At 31.3% G+C, this 12527-nt stretch overlaps 1 protein-coding gene across 1 annotated transcript; it reads left to right on the top strand.

Annotated features, from left to right (window-relative positions):
- The first annotated feature begins 434 nt into the window (after nucleotides 1–434).
- Nucleotides 435–5070, top strand: LOC105118651 (FH protein interacting protein FIP2-like). Its single transcript, XM_011016637.1, has 8 exons — nucleotides 435–671; nucleotides 976–1059; nucleotides 1777–1823; nucleotides 1909–1982; nucleotides 2465–2523; nucleotides 3335–3394; nucleotides 3623–3703; nucleotides 4800–5070. Exons 1-8 carry the CDS (start codon nucleotides 450–452, stop codon nucleotides 4851–4853), a joined length of 681 nt encoding a protein of 226 aa, XP_011014939.1. The 5' UTR covers nucleotides 435–449; the 3' UTR covers nucleotides 4854–5070.
- Nucleotides 5071–12527: the final 7457 nt, after the last annotated feature.

The following is a 12527-nucleotide window of genomic DNA, read 5'->3' as shown; positions in this document are numbered from 1 at the left end:
TTTTGGGGGGGGGGGGATTGTTCTATATTGCATTTTTTGAAAGGACAATAATTTCCCTGCACATCAGGCAGCGGGAGATCTCCTGAGCTTGCATGCAGGCTTTTTCAAAAAGGAGCGTGCAGATTTTAGAAACTTCACATGACTTCCCCTGTAAACACCTTTCTAAAATATCTGCATAAATTTTTGAAAGAACTGGAAGTCATTGCGTGACATGTAGTGCTAGGTTGCATTTCTTGACATGTGGGAAAGTATGACCCTGAGATTTTGATAGGAAAGTTGTTTCCAATTATTAGATTGGTGGAGTCAAATTTTTATGTTTTCTATTTTCTCTGCTAATCTATTTTTACATTGCATTGTTCTGTAATGAGTTTCATTGCTCATCCCTGAAAACTGAGAGATCCATATGCATGCATTTAGATTCATGTGGATAGCAATGCTCAGGAAAAGAAATGTCAACCATATCCCTAATGTTTCTGACTTTCCTTTTTTTGCCCCTCTGTGACCTTATATATCAGGGTCTCGTAGAAGAAATCAATTCTGTTCTGACTAGGAGAAGGGAAGGTGATGAGTTGGAAGCTGAATTGACACGGGCAGATATCATCAAATGTGTACAATATCAGAAAGTGAAGTTTCGAGGAGTTAATTTTTCTGGCCTTGATCTCTCTAAACTGGTAAGTCTTTTGGGTTTGGAGTTCTTGGAAGGTTTTCTCTTGCTTTCTTATGTTTATCCTTGGCAGATGTGTCTCTCTGAAATCAACCAATAGATTCATTTGTTATTTGTACTGTTGGAGTTTTTTTTAGAGAAAGTATAACTTTTGTCAAAAGACAGTTGTGATTTCATGCTGTCTTCTTCAACTCCAACTGTTTTAGGAACAACTTGTGAAGGACAAAAAAAAAAATATTACAGAAAGCTGGCTTGCTTAGATTTTAAAGTAAATGATTGTATCCTCTGATGTGTGGTTTATTGAGATGCAGGACCTCTCATATGTTGACTTCAGCTATGCATCTCTGAAAAATGTATTCTTCTCTCGTGCAAACCTACAGTGTGCAAAATTCCGGGTGAGTGTAATTTCACATACCTGTAATCCACCCTGTCCCTAACAACTTCATCACTGTCTTTTCCCTGTACTTCCTTGGAACTCACACTATGGTCACTGCAATGAATTCCCTCTACCTTATAATGCATGTCTTGAATTCTTGTGCTCATTGTTTAAGCTGAAGCAGTCACTGTTCTTTCCCATTACATGTTTACTTTCATTTTCTAAGTAAGAACAAAAGTTCTAGCAGGGTTCATATAATAACTGGGGATAAATTATGATTTGACTTTAGCATTGTGGATATTCAATTTGATATAGGGAAAAAAGGAATCAAGATTGGGGAGGGCAGTATTATTCTGGATTGATGATCATGTGTTTCTTCTGATGAACAAACGCCCATGCCCATGCACACACACTCCCACTTCCACACCCACCCACCCACACACCCACACACACACACACACACACATATATAAAGCTTTCTTATAACATGTCTTAGCCAATTCATATACAACTATAAATTACATTATAACCCTTCTAAGCCTTATTTGGTCAAATCCCTCCCCACCCACCCACCCACCCACACACACACACATATTTGTTCTCTGTGATTAGCTCCTTTACCACACGCTGCTTTTAGCTATCTGAGAAATATCACATAGTTGTTATCTGTGATCAGCTCCTTTCCCACTTTATCTCTTTAATGGATCATATTGAAACCTTTAAATTGACATCACAGGATGTGGATGCTGAGGGTTCCATATTCCACAATGCAACTTTGCGGGAGTAAGACACTCAAACCAAAACTGGATCCGTTTGTGAACTAGTGTTATAGAATGCTTTCTTGATGACTGTTTCATGCCTAGGGAAGATGTGAATTTACTGGTGCAAATCTCCGAGGCGCTTTATTAGCAGGTGCCAACCTTAAGAGTGCAAACCTACAAGGTAATGTTTTTAGTAATTCTTATGATATTGATTATTGAATAGGATGCTTTAACCAGTTTCTCTACTCAAGGCTAATATGACTATCGCCAATCGCACTGTTGCATATTAACAGGCCTGTGGCTTCAATTCCATGACATATAATTTATTTCTTGAATCTAATCACTAATTTGTGTGACTATTCTAGCATCTTATTTAATTTGTGTGACTATTCTAGCATCTTATTTAACCTAATTAGATTTTCTTGAACATTATTTTTTTGTGTATAAAAATTCTTCATACCTTCAAGTGGAAACCTTGACCTGACCATTTCATGCTTGCTTAATATTATTGACATTAAAATTTTGCTTTTTTTTTCCTCGAAATTCCCCATCCTCTTGGTGTGATTTGCTTTAATAATTATCAAAGATGCTATTGCTTAATTTGTAATGCTCATAGAAATCTCTGTAGGAAACTACTTACTTTCATTTCATGTTCTGTTGCAGATGCTTGTCTGGTTGATTGCAGTTTTTGTGGAGCAGATCTGAGCTCTGCACACTTACAGGTTCAGCATCTGTTAATCTTTGAAGTAACTGAATTTCATATCTGCACCTGTTTTCTCTTCACTCTATTGAGTGACCATACTAATTAGCTGGTGATTCTGGTGTGATTCCTTCAATGTTCATTGACTGTGAGAACAGGGCTTGATTCTGGTTCACACTCTGTGCTTTGGTTGCTTGAATTAGGAAATCTAGTTCAACCTGCCGATTAAGGGATCCAATAATTAAAATATTGGACGAGCAGAATCGAATGATAATCATTGTGTACCACCAACTAACGTAATATCTAAGGCATCTTATTATTCCTTGAACTCAATTGCCATTATGTGTAAAGTACTTGCTAGAAACATTTACTTTCTTATTTATCAAACAAAAGTCCATATTGTTATTAGGAGGCAAAAATGATAACATGCTTCATATGGAGAAGAAATATCAATAGGAATGGGTCTCTTCTTCCTTGTGTTTTTTTTTAACCATAATTTGGTTATTTGATATTGCTCTTTATGGCTCATAGAAGTAAATCTAATTGAAATTGTTTATGGATTTATGCATAATGTAAAACATGAGGCATGAGCCTATATTTGTTTCTGGCCTGGAGGTTGTTTTCATATATTATCCTGATCAGTTACCTAATTTCAGACTGCTGATCTCACTAATGCCAACTTGGAAGGAGCTAATCTAGAAGGAGCCAATCTGAATCTAATTGAAATTGTTTATGGATTTATGCATAATGTAAAACATGAGGCATGAGCCTATATTTGTTTCTGGCCTGGAGGTTGTTTTCATATATTATCCTGATCAGTTACCTAATTTCAGACTGCTGATCTCACTAATGCCAACTTGGAAGGAGCGAATCTAGAAGGAGCCAATCTGAAGGTAGAAACATTTGCAATGTTGAAACCATGAATGTAAATATAAAATGATAATAAGGCGTGCTTTTGAGGTGAAATCAAATGTGTGAAAAAAAATGGGGGCCTGAAGCAGTTTATTAGTGGATGTAGCAGAATATGAATGGCTGCAGGAAGGGATGTCCCTGCAGAATCAAGTTTCTTTCCCAACTCGTGTAGCTGTTAAGTCTAACCTGTTGAAACTGACATATTTCAGGGTGCAAAATTGAATAATGCCAATCTAAAGGGTGCAAATCTTCAACGGGCTTATCTACGACATGTCAATCTTCAAAATACAGTAAGTAACAACTGATTTGTATGTTTAGAAAACCTTACTTTTACTTGGCCTCTCAATCAATATGTGCTTGGAGATGGAATGGCATTGTTCTTGAATTCCGAGGTGCCTAAAGTAAATTTGCTTCTATGATGTCAATGATTTTTAGATTCTTAATCTGCTTAAGTGATTGTTTGCATCATTTGGTGAACACCTCTTTTTCTTTAAACCTATTGCGTTCCAATTCCTGGAAAGGAAAAAAGAAAGGTCTGTTGATGTTGATATCAATGCTGATAATGGTGAGCATTTAAACATGTGCAAGATTCACGGGGAATGCTAAAATTTTTACTGCATGTTGCATCAATATTTTCATAAGATAAATAATATTTCTGCTGAGAGATTGACAGAGACAGACTAAAGATTTAGTCATTTGTGTCACAACATATGATAGTGCTTGCTTAGGTCATGAATATCAGCAGAACTTGCCACCACTGAACCAAATTGTTCATGCAGAAATTTGTATAATGAAATAATATATACAGAAAATAAATTGCGTTGAATCAAAGATATTTTGATGGTGCATTTGAAGTGCAATAATGTCAAAGAACAAGAACATGGCAATGCTGGTTAGTAATTGTTCTCTGTCCAGTGTAGGGATTGATAATTTAGATTAATTAGACTTTCTAACCATTCAGACAATGTGTGAGTTCCGTTACCCAGCAAGCAGATAATTAATTAGAATGTTTGTCAATGTAGTGTGCCATTATGACAATGATATTAAGAACACTGATTTTTACGCGTAACATCTCAGTATTCTCTGCTTACCAGTTTTCATTTTTATCAAATTAAATAAATAACGCTTTTTATGGATCGTCCTCAAATTCCTCAAGTTGCATAATCCTACTTGAAATTAGTTTTTGTGAAAGAGACTGGCTACAAGCTTTTTATATAAACAAATGAAGATTGATTTTTTGAGCTGAGAGCTCTAAGGTCAAAGAAGATTTAATGTGATCCAGAGTTTGGTCACCATGTGCATATTCTGGTTTAGATCTCCAGTCTTGATTCGCATTTGCAGGGATTGCTTTGCAATCCAACATCTAATATCTTGTTTCTACCACAGCATTTGGAAGATGCAAAGCTTGATGGTGCCAATTTGGTTGGAGCAATTCGATAAAATTGGTGCAAGACTGTGTCCCAGAATACATGAATGTATTTTCACTTTCGAGTGATCTATTTCATTTCCATCCTTTTGTCTTCAGAAATGGATATATGTGCTAAGTTATTTATGTGCAATATGTGGATAGTTTGACAAAATGAATTGGAAAGATTTCATAAAACATGGTTGACCATAATTGTCTTCTGAGGCCATCCCTTTACTTAGGATTTAAGCAGTACTTAGATTATTGTGACCAAAGATGTGTTGTCATATGTTACATGATACTGGTGAAAACTTTTTCTGCCGTTTAGCTGTATGGTCTTGGTGGAGAGTTGCCAAGGGTATTTCAAGGACTAATGGTACCACAATTTTTAGAGTGGTAATATGACAACTTGGCATGAATATATAGTCCCAAGGCCCTTTTAAACGAGGTTTTTCTCTTGGTTATACTCCATTTCTTTTCTTAGTTCAAGTTCATGTCTGTCAGTTGTTTGGATCGTGTCAATGGTTATATACAAATCAGCAAGTTGGAGACTTCACCCCCTTCATAATAGGAAAAATAAATGCAGCAGCGTACTGGCTGGCCAAAGCTGCTGGGAAAAGGAACCACTGCTGTAAATTGGATGACTTAACCCATTATACATTTATAATTAGCTTCAAGCTAATACCCACAATGACCCCTTTAATAGAAATGCATTCCCAGCTCAAAATGATAGAAGTAACCCACTTGGATAATCAACGATGTGCCGAGGAAAGAATTTCTCAGTTGGATAAGATCTCGTTTTGGCTGAAATTGAAAGTTTTTTGCAGTGGAAATCTCTTCCTAGTTTGTCCTTCATAGCCGCTCTTTCTTTCCTCTGACAATCCATCAGAGTATTAGTTCATATCCTAAGAAAATTGTGAGTGCTATAGAACTTTTTGGAAGAGAACTTGATAGTTCAATTCGTTTGATGTGTTTTTAGAAAGCCCAATTGTCAAATAAGAGAGTGGGTTGATCCGATGATTGGAGGACTTGTCTCCTACACGTTCACGAGGTCAGATTCTGGGTTAGATGTGATAACTATGCTTCAGGACTCATGGTTGTTTATATTGTCATAAGTTTTGGCAATGTGCATGTCATGATGTCATAATCTATTTTTGACATCTTTTCTAGTATATTTTCAAAAATAAAAAAGAATAACTCTTTCTGAAAAAAAAGAAGAGATGGGGTTCCACGCTTTCTTCTCTCCTGCAACCTGGGTGGTTTCCGGCCAAATCTCCTGTACTTCCAACAAAACAACCCTCTTTTCCCTCTTTCTCCACCACCAAGCCATGCACCACCGCACTTTCCCAGTCTCTTCTAACTAGCCTTGATCCACAACTATTGATAACACCACTCACGCGACTTCTCCATCCTAAACATAAGAACAACAGCCATCACTTGGATTTTCTCATCATCAACCACTTGTTTTCCAGTTTTAACATGACGGACTGAGCAATACAACAAGAAGCAACGAAAACAACATTAGACAAGGCAGTGATAGATGATCTAGACAAGAACTAGGTATATTTTGTCAACAATTTGACTTATCCTTACAGAAGCCAACCTATGGTGGGAACTTTTCCAAACCTAACAGAACACTCAATAAGCCACCACACAAATACATAAAAAGTTTTTATATCAAAACTAAGCCCTACTACAAAAAGATAAATAGAAAACCCACGAAATATTCTTAGTTAAAACCCAAACCCAAATTTGACTTAAAAATATTACCTATCACAAATATAACAAAAAAAGTCATACATCTAGGTTTTGCTGAATAAATATCAAACTCCATGAACTTCAATTAAACTAAAAAGTTATACGATGCCACTAATGCCACTAATTCTGAGACAAACTCTTCCAACTCTTCTGAAGAACCCTTCCAAATAGATAAGTTATAAATATCTAGTTTTGACTAAGAACATTTAACCCATACTACTTCAAAACAAATAAATGTCCTATCCAAATATCAAGAATTTATTCTTGAAGCTATAAAAAATCTTGATGATTCTCAATTATAAAAAAAAATGTATCTAGACAAACTTGTGAGTATTTGTGATAAACTAGAAACACCATAATCTATTAAAAAATAATTATTGTTACCATCAACCAGTATAAATACCCGTGACCTTACCAAAATTCTTAACAAAAAAAAATAATTTAAACATATTGTTACTATCCTAAAACTATTGTTTGGAAAAAAAAAACTTTAAGATTGAACTACAAAATCTTAAATAGGCCCAATAAAAAGAATCTATTATTTTACAACACCTTCTTGTAAAGTTAAAGAGTTGGTCTGATTTTGAATTAGAATTCAAAAAAAAAACCCTAGAGAGTCATGCATTGTCAAATATTGAGCATGTTTCAGAAGACTTTCTGCATGTTTTAACTAAAAAACTTCAAAAAAGTATATCACAAAAATTACATTGATCTTTTCAAATGATTTAAAAATAGACACTATTGTCTTGTTTATTACAATTGCAAATTTGAATTGTATTAAAGAAAGAATAACTCCAAAATGATTTTTATAAAACACTTCTAAAAAAATTTATGCAACAAATTATACTAAATTAGCTATTAAGTACAAACTCAAGCATCGATTTTTAATAATGGATTTTATATAAAAAATTTCTTTGTTATTACAAATAATATTAATAATATTGTTATTCTTTTTACTTCTTTTATTGACATAATTACTCCTTACAAAACTTATCATGAAAGTATTTTTTTAAAAATAAATGGTTTGAAACTTGTTTTTTCTTCCTTAGAAAATTCAAAGACTAGAAATTTTAATTTGATCAAAACATGTTCTATTTATACTCATCACATCAATGGATTGATTCAAGAAAAAGAAGTTGATCTCATTCATCTTAAACAAGAAGCTTTTTTTTAAAAAAAATTAAAAATTAGTTACAAAGTCCTATTTTACAAAAAGAATTTCATATTTTTTTAAATAAAAAAATAATCTTTTTCTTAATTTACCAAATGCCTTCTGGAAGAAAAAACACAATGATCTCTTATATGATAAAAGTTTTAATAAAAAACAAATACTTACAAAAGCAAGATCTATTCAGATGAATGCTAAATTAGAATAACATTGTAGACTTAAAATTTAGTATCTAGAGTCTAAAGGTCTTATATAAAAGTTTGGGCCACCTTGGTTGCTTGTAGCTTTTTATGTTAAATAAAATTCTGAAATTGAATGAGGCATACCAATGATGATTCTAAATCACAAGCCCTTAAACAAAAAATTAAAATGAATCATCTATTTGATTCCAAAATAAAAAATAGATTTGTTATAAAAATTACTTTCTGCATTTATATTTTTAAAGTTTGATAGAAAGTTAGGATTTTGACAAATTCAAATTCATCCAAAAAACTATTACAAAACTGCATTTATAGTTCTTTTTGGTCAATATAAATAGAATGTTATATCATTTGGTTTAAAAAATAATATGGCTCGTCGGCAAATCGCATACACCAAGACTATTTTTAACTATATATAAAAATGGTTTTTTATAAAAAAATCAAAGTTAATTTGATTGAGAAAATATACAAAATTTTGTTGAAAAAAAAGCCTAAATGATTATTTGATCATCAAATAAAGATATACAATTTTATTGTTATTAACTCAAATTAAATTTTTTACACAAAAATTATTCATGCACAAATACATTACACAATTAATTTGACTAGTATTTCGAATACAAGATATTTCAATAGATAATAAAGTTTCGTATCTAATTCTATGTAAGCAATATGAATTCTATATTACATTGATTTTTAAGGAGGTTGTGTTTTGACTAGTCTATTCAAAATTGTTAATATTAGCTGGGTACCAATGCTTCACCGCTGGTTAAAACATTATTTTTGTTAATGCAAGAAAAAGATGTAAGCATATTGACAAAGCATTTTACACTGTCATGAAAAATTATGAATCAATATATTTTATTTTAATAATTATTTTAATAAAAACTTTAATAATATTATAAAAATGGTAAGAAATTAGAAGAAAAATTATGAATTAATATATTTTTTTCAATATTTGTTTTAAATATCTTTTTTAATAATCTTATAAAAATGTTAAAGAAATTAGAGTTAATAAAAAAAAACTAAATGATTTCAAGTAAGTTAAAAATAAGATTTTTTTTAGTTAAAACCTCATTACCTAACAACTTTTTTCCTTTTTTTGGCATTTGACTTAAGCACAATTTTTTTAAAAACAACAGCTTACCGAAGCATGAATTAAAATTTGATGAAAATAAAGGAGAAAAAATATATTTTAATATCCCTAGTGTTAAGAGTAGAGCCATGGTTCCATATCAAGTTTTTGTTAACAAAATATATTCTTTGTCAATGTATGTTATAGCAAGTCAAACCATTTATGCATCCATTTAAAAAACTGATAAATGATTAAAAGGGTTAGTAAATATTAAAAAGAGTTGCTAATGATAACTAAATACACAGTTGAGAAGTTGAGAGACCTCTGATCTAGGATTTTACCTAGCTTAGATTTCAAATTAGTGTTGGAGTTGACTTGATATGACTTGGTTAAAACTTGATTTGATATAAATAAAAAGAAGATTTTTGAAAAAAATCTCTACTAATATTTTTAAAAAATAATGCTAGAAAATTTCTAAAAAATAAATAAAAAATCAAATGATATTGAATCAAACAACACTAAAAAAAATTAGTGATTAGATAAATTATTTTTTATAAGAAAATTTATGAGGAGTTGCTTAAAAAGAGTGTTTGCTAATATAATAAAAAAAGTTTGTGATCTAATAAAAAATAAAAATTTAACGGCATCTAATACAAGAATTGTCAAATTATTTTTTTTACCAATCTATTTGAATGGAATTAAGAGTAAAATATTAGAGAAAAAAAAAAGGATTGTATTGACTTAAATAACCCAAATATTGATCAAAAATCCAAAATCAACTTGGATTAAAAAAAAAAGCCACTTACCTCATATCTACCCTCCTACACAAGGTTAAGGGCAAGGAATAACCACGTGAAACTTGAAAGAGAACTCATCGATAAAAACAACAATCTTTTTCTTGGTTGAAAATGATGCTAACAACTCTCCTCAATAGAAATCTAGTGACTTTCTCTCTCTCTCTTTTTCTTCAATATAAATTTAGTGACTTTGTCTCTCTCTCTCTCTCTCTTATAAACCAAAAAATCTAAAAAATAAAGAAAATAAAGTTGTGGATTAAAAATGAATTTTAAAAATCAAAGGGACTATAATTGTATCAATTAGCAAGTAGAAGAAATAAAGTTAACTTTTCAGTGTTAAATTTGAAATTAACATTTAGTTTCTTAGAGTTTTTCACTTTGGTTCCAAGAGTTTCAATGCTTTTATTTTTTAACAAATTGATTATCAATTTTGCCATAAAAAGATCCAATTACAGAGAAGAACTTTAATGACCAAAATGACAAAAAAAAAAAAAACACATGAAATCCACAATGATTTGTGATTGTGTACATAATGTTTCTTGCATAGTGAAACATCTATTTCTTGTAGTTTTTTATATAATATCTAAATAAATAAAAATATTCTAAGCAATGAAGATAATATCAAATAAGGGCATGCTCTTGGGCTAAGTATCAAGTGGCTCATGTTTATTTGGTTATGAGATATTTGTTATTGTGGTAGCTTTTATTTTTTAATCCAACAATTGAGGAAAAAAATTGTTCATTTAGTTAAATAATTTCTTCCTTTTGCACTAGGTTCTATATATAATTTCATTTCAAATATTGATTTTATTAAAGTTAAAATAATCTGCTTTTTATTTATAGAAATTTGTTTTTTTATTTATTTTACAGGCAGAAATTCATCTCACAATAGTTTTAATTAAACATATATTTTTAAACCTACCATTTTAAAACAATAACTAAAAATATTTTTCTTAGACCTATTTTTTTTTAAACTGCAATCGTAAAAGACACCACAATGTGCAACACTCTATTTATTATTTAAATTAGTTATGAAAATGAGCTGATAAAATACCTGAACTGCATAAAATCATTGTCATAATTTAATTTTGGATCCCTTAAAAATTATTTTATAAAAAATACATTTTATTTTTATTCAAAAATAAAAAAATTAAAATCCAAGAATATTTTTGGAACATAAGGAGATAAGCTCTCGAGCCACAACAAACTAAAATAACTAGACTAGGATATTTTGGCACGATGAGATAAAGAAAGACTTAACAGAAAGAAACTGGAGTTTGAAATCGAACTTGATCAAAATTAGAAAAATTAGTTAAGTTTAAGGACTTCATTAAAATTTTAATGGGTTTAATTGGCTTAGATTTAATTTAGAAACATTAATTTAAAAAGTTAATTTGGCTAAAATTAAAAGAATTAATGAAGTTCAAGGAATTAATTTAACTTTTAATAGGTTTTTTATTGATTCAATCAAGGACTCAATTGAAGATAATTCAAGTTTGAAGGTCTAATTTAGATAAGTTAGCAAAGATTGAAAGATTAGGGACACAATTAAAACTTGGAAAGGCTAAATTGGTGTAGTTAGGAGTTTAATTGGAAAAAATAAAAGATTAAAGGCTTATTGAGGGTCAGATTGAAGAATTTCAACCCCAAAGACTAAAGCACAAAAGATATGTAAGTTTAGGGACTGAAATTAAGCAAATCACTGGTCAATTTGAAAGAAATTGAAAGTCTGATAGTTGATAAAGGTCAAATTGCATAATTTAGAAACCAAAGATCAAAGTGCAAAAAATGCTTAACTTAAAGGACTTAAATATAGGTTTCCAGGTGTGCAATTGAAAAAATTAGATAGTTTTTAGGTCAATTGAGGGTGTGTTGAAATTGGAAAAAGGGACCAAATTGAAATTTACAAAATTCCAATTAAAAACCTTAATTTTTAGGGTTTAGGTAAATATTATATCACTTATCTCTTGTTATCATCTTCTTCATCAAACAAAAGATGCTTGAAATGCCACTTTCAAACGATTTAATGTGATATCTCCAACCACCTTAGAAGCTTCAACCACCATTATTTTACCGAGAAACATCTTCTCTACAAGGATCAACTATCCTCATAACTTGTTTATACCTCATTTGTCACAATGAACTTGATAACATCTTGTCTTTAATTAGTCTCCTCTTCATTGGCTAATTCAAGCTAATTGAAAGTGTACCTTCTAATAAATGAATTTAGAGTTTTAAACTTTTAAATTTGGTATGGTTTGTTCCTAATATAGATCTATGTCGCACCTTCGTGAGTGGAGCGCGGCGTCGCGGCGACCGTCGATTGATTCCGGGGTCTCTTAGTTTTATTATTTGTGTAGAAGGGAGTCGCCACCTAGTATTATGGTCACTAGGAAACCTAACTGGTCTTTCAGAAATTCTAAGGAAAGGGACTGGTTGCGTAAAGGGAAGGTGTTAGCACCCCTAGTACGCCCTACCTAAGGTAAGCTGCTTGGTGTTTGTCTTATAATTGCTATGGTGTTGGTGTTTTCTAATCCCATCAGTTTTACTTGGTTCGATTGTAACTAAATTTCTTAAGAAAGAAATCCAAGGAGATTCAATGCGCTTTACAAGCTCATTTTTTTCTTGGTATTTCAAGAACTCGTAAATCGTGAGGGAGGATAAAAATTTAGAAATCTAGGGTGCTTTAAACGCCTATTTTTGCCTTAGTA

The sequence above is a fragment of the Populus euphratica genome, unplaced genomic scaffold (genome assembly GCF_000495115.2).
Source record: "Populus euphratica unplaced genomic scaffold, PopEup_1.0 scaffold2037.1, whole genome shotgun sequence".
In the NCBI taxonomy this organism is placed as follows: Eukaryota; Viridiplantae; Streptophyta; class Magnoliopsida; order Malpighiales; family Salicaceae; genus Populus; species Populus euphratica.
Note: the sequence above shows the minus strand (reverse complement) of the source record. Positions and strands in the feature narration are given on the sequence as shown.